The sequence below is a fragment of the Adiantum capillus-veneris genome, chromosome 16, assembly GCF_014529385.1.
Source record: "Adiantum capillus-veneris isolate H3 chromosome 16, ASM1452938v2, whole genome shotgun sequence".
In the NCBI taxonomy this organism is placed as follows: domain Eukaryota; kingdom Viridiplantae; phylum Streptophyta; class Polypodiopsida; order Polypodiales; family Pteridaceae; genus Adiantum; species Adiantum capillus-veneris.
The window spans coordinates 109,738,274-109,742,419 of record NC_140946.1 but is presented as its reverse complement, the minus strand read 5'-3'; the positions used below and the strand labels follow the sequence as shown (position 1 = coordinate 109,742,419).

Genomic DNA, 4,146 nt, shown 5'->3' with positions numbered 1-4,146 from the left:
TGCCGTTCACAATCAATATGTGAAAGTACCTTCCCTGCGGCTTGTAACTTCAAAGCCTCCATGTACATCACAGACCAATCATTCCCAGATGCACGTCCTAGAGAAAAACAAAATGGTTGAGTAATTAAAGGGGTGACAGGAAAAGAAAATTATCTTACTACCTTCATGCCGTAGGCTATATGCCAACTGTTGGACCTCCTTTGAGATCATGAAGAATCGAAAAGTTGTGCGATCTAACAAGGATGATCGTTGCATGTGGAAGTTTTCTTTTGAAATTGACATTTTGGCAACATGGCGACATGTTCCAACATCAAAATAATCCTCTATGCAACATTGAAGCACGCTTGGATGAACAGGTAGATGATATAAGTCAGCTCAAGAGCCAGGAACATGGCCTTCATGGGTAGCGCGAAGCAAAATGGTGACCTCATGAATTCCCTCACTGAATTGCACATGTGCCTTGAAAGGACAATCGCACTTCTTCGTTTTTGTCTCTCTGCGCTTGTTTTCTCCATGATGCCTTCTTGACCCACCACGATGACAGACATAGTAGTCCTCTACCTTACCTTCGCGTACCTTGGCTGATCTTATCTTAACAAGCCTGACTTTATGGTTTATCATAAGACTCTCCAGCACATCACACACATGAAATCTATCTGTAATAATTTTTTCTTTCGGAGTTTTCTCTCCGGCATTGCCCTTCCCTCCAACCTTTTGAAACATAAGCGATTTAGATTGGAGGACAGGATCCTTCTTACATACCTGACAATTTCTAATCGCATCTCTAATGAATGAAGTAGGTATGCCATGCCTTTTGATATCTATGCACCATGCATTTTTCACATGTTTCATAGTCTCCAACATGCTCAAGTGAGCCCCCTTGCTGGTTAACGTGACATTGCTTTGTAATGGTTGTCCACTCCTCCTTTGGTGCAATGGCTTTGGGAGGGACACCCTTCAAGAAGATCCTAATTGATACATGCTGAGGGGATCCTCGGATCACAAGATTGTCCTTCATCTTGTTCCACCGTTTTACATCATGCATGCTGACATTGTGGAACATACCCAATGTTGGCGTAAAAATCCCTCGAAGATCTAATAGCATAAGGTCATAGCTTTCCCGAGAAAAGCTAAAGAAATGGTGAGAAGCATGCAACTTTGGGTCAAAAGATTGGGTCATGGGTTTCCTCCTATGGATTGAATCTGCAAGGAAGGTTGAAGGGGATTTGGTAAACTCCTTTACTTGGTCACCACCACTAGAATGGGATCCTGATTCCATGGTAGCACTACTTGAGCCTGTTGATGACGAGTTGCCTTCCTCCAACTCCTCATTCAAATCAAATATACGATATTGCTTTTATTTCTCCCCATCCTCGAAAGCATCCAATCGTGCCTCCATCCTGCCCTGCATCCCTCGATCTCCCTCTGCCTCCCAGGTTACATTTAGGTCAATGGATTGTATAACTTGTTTTGCCTCCCAAGGTACATTGAGGTCCAGCATTTGTCTGCTCTCCATACTTGTTGTGGCTTCTTCCCTCTACCCTCCTGCCTCTCAGAGATAATGCGTGGCCTCTCTGCCCAAAACCCAACAGTGTGGCCTCTCCGCCTGTCGACCCCCCTCAAAAGCGTCCCAAATTCAAATTACCCAGCCCCCCTTTCACCCTGCTGACATGGCACCTCACTCAAGTTTATCCTTCTTGAATTTGGCCAACGTGCCCAGGCCCCCCGACTGTCCAGGTTTAGTTTTTAATGGTATGCACGGCCCAAATCCCCTTGATAAGCCTCCATCTAGTTCCGTGCCCTTGATCCCCCCCCCCCCCCCCCCCCCCCCCCTTAAACTTTCACTTAATTATTTTAAAGATTCTTTTTCTCTCACTTACAAGTTACAAAGTGAATAGCCATCGCGGCAGCAGCAGAATGCCGGACCTTCTGCGATCTTCATCTTCTCCATCACTACTCGAGAATATGACAGGACGCAAGACCTGCGCTCTTCCAGGATGCAGCCATCCCCCTTTCTCCCCTCCCGGATGTGCCAAATCTCACTTGACCTGCGGCAATCTGCATCATCAGCTTCTTATGGCCGGACGCTTCCGTCCGTCTCTGCCTCACCCTCATCAGAAAATACTCGATCGCAACACAGCTGGGCTTTGTGCCCTACCTTCCTGCTGCAATCCCCCTCACCCTGGTCATTCATGGTGCTCCCGGTCTCACTACCTTGTGTGGCTCTCCGACTTTACCACGCACCTCCATCCAGATCAAATCTGCAAGCTGCCTGGTTGCACCCACCATGTCTTTGTTGATGATAACTCCAGGTGTTCGCAATACTGTGGATGGCGCCACTGCCAGGAGCATGTTATGCTTGTTGCTCTGGAACGTCAACGCCAGCAACCACCTCAGCAGGACAGTCCGCCATCCCCGCCGTCTTCTGCTGAGGTACATTCTAGTGAAACATTGCAATCTGGATGTATAGGTCATCACCAAGCACCAATCATATGGATGCGCGGTCCAAACCCGCAGTCCGTCGACACATGAAGATCACTCTAGTATTATCATGTAGTTCTCTAATATTTCAAGGTACGACAATGCAGAGAAAATGTGGTCATGTGCCCTCCTTGGAATCACTTGTGCCTACTCTGCGGGATTATGCATTCAAAACAATGTCACTGAGAAACATTCAAGTGGATGAGGACTTCTTTCTCAAGCATCCATGGGATGTCTGTACAGGTAGAGAAAACTTTCTTATTTTTAAAGTGAGTTGGAAGTTTTCTATCTTCAGTTAATGTGGGTTCGTCTTTCTCTCATCATATGATGTAGCAAATGATCAAACATACTTGTTGGTAGTACGTTGCAAGTACACGAGTGAAGGGAAAAGAGTGATGCTTACCAAGGATGACTATCATTGGAAGCAACAAGGGCCACCGGTGGTGAAAAAGAACAGTGACTATACCTTAAAGTATTTCACGTACAAAAAACTGAAAGGGAAGCAAATTGACATCGCTAAGCATCATGATGGGTGCACATATTTTATGGAAGAATGCATGGTAGACAGTGTCAAAGGTTACGCGCTTGTAAAACTTCACAAGAGAACCGTCACCCATGATAAACAAGTCGAAGGAAAACCTGCCACTAATGGCGAACAATCTGTTGTTGAGGTCACCGATGCGTGTTCTCAAAATACTATGTTATTAAACGCCGATGAGGTGGCTATGGACAGTCTCATGTGGAATCTTTCGGCTCTTGATGAGTGCCTTATGGCCTTGATGAGATTTTGGGCCTGAGTTTGTATCCAGAAGACTACTAGGTTAGCGATTCGCATTGGAAGCTTACAAACACTGGAGATATCTAGTGGGGAGTTCACAGGAAACATAACTAACACTGAACCTAATGCATTGTGAAGCATATAAGTGAATTTGGGCTCTTTCCTGAATTCATCTGGGGACACATACTAGAATTGAGGGAGTTGGTGGTACCAGCAGACCTTTTGCCAGCATCATGAATCACGATATCCGTGCTCTTGGTGGGTCCAAGGTTGAAGCCATTACTGCAGAATGACATTCCTTAGAAACCCTCGTGCATATATTCATTGTGGTTTTGGAACCAGTACTGCAGCATTTGGCTACTTGGGAACCCTGATAGTTTCTGTTCCTTCTTGTAAATCAGAAACTTTGATATAATGAGGATGTAGCTCAGTGCATAACTGTGGCTTCCTCATTCTATTGTCATACTGCTTGCTTGACATATTTGTTCTACAGGTTTCTCTTGACATGGTGTCTTTTACCCATTTTGACCTGTTTTTTGTCTGGTTGAACTACAAAATGGGTACAATGGTCTCAACACAATATCAGCATGCCTTTGTACAGCACAATATCAGCATGCTAGCATGAAGATTCTGGGCTGACAAATTTATCTGTGATTGAAAGTTTTGGTTGATCATTGAACAGCTTATTGTCAAAACCAGGTAGTATAGCAATCGTATACAAAGTGGTGATTAGTGCTCATTGTTTCGTAAGATCAGGTGTCATATGAGGGAGAGCCTGCTTATTCGTAAGATCACGTCCGTGCAACTTTTGAAACATGTTTTCTATGTAATGTTTTGGTTTGACAACAGTGTTGTCATACAGGCCATGGCATAATGATAGATCTTTT

The 4,146-nt window shown here is 44.7% G+C and overlaps 1 protein-coding gene across 2 annotated transcripts; it reads left to right on the top strand.

Annotated features, from left to right (window-relative positions):
* Window positions 1-1,876: 1,876 nt before the first annotated feature.
* LOC147439633 (uncharacterized) lies at window positions 1,877-3,763 on the top strand. Of its 2 annotated transcripts, none has more exons than XM_086485444.1 (3): window positions 1,877-2,433; window positions 2,589-2,724; window positions 2,842-3,763. In XM_086485444.1, the coding sequence occupies exons 1-3, from the start codon at window positions 1,918-1,920 to the stop codon at window positions 3,276-3,278; spliced, it is 1,089 nt and encodes a 362-aa protein (XP_086341570.1). In that variant the 5' UTR covers window positions 1,877-1,917; the 3' UTR covers window positions 3,279-3,763. The 2 variants fall into 2 exon arrangements, with proteins under 2 accessions (XP_086341570.1, XP_086341569.1); XM_086485443.1 differs by having other exon boundaries at window positions 1,878-2,433; window positions 2,815-3,763.
* Window positions 3,764-4,146: the final 383 nt, after the last annotated feature.

Excerpts from the sequence above, each read along its gene's own strand:
- LOC147439633 (XM_086485443.1), top strand. The coding sequence starts at position 1,918 with ATGCCGGACCTTCTGCGATCTTCATCTTCTCCATCACTACTCGAGAAT. Across the intron at positions 2,434-2,588 it reads CCCCGCCGTCTTCTGCTGAG|AGAAAATGTGGTCATGTGCC; the intron begins GTACATTCTAGT and ends ACGACAATGCAG. Across the intron at positions 2,725-2,814 it reads TCCATGGGATGTCTGTACAG|CAAATGATCAAACATACTTG; the intron begins GTAGAGAAAACT and ends CATATGATGTAG.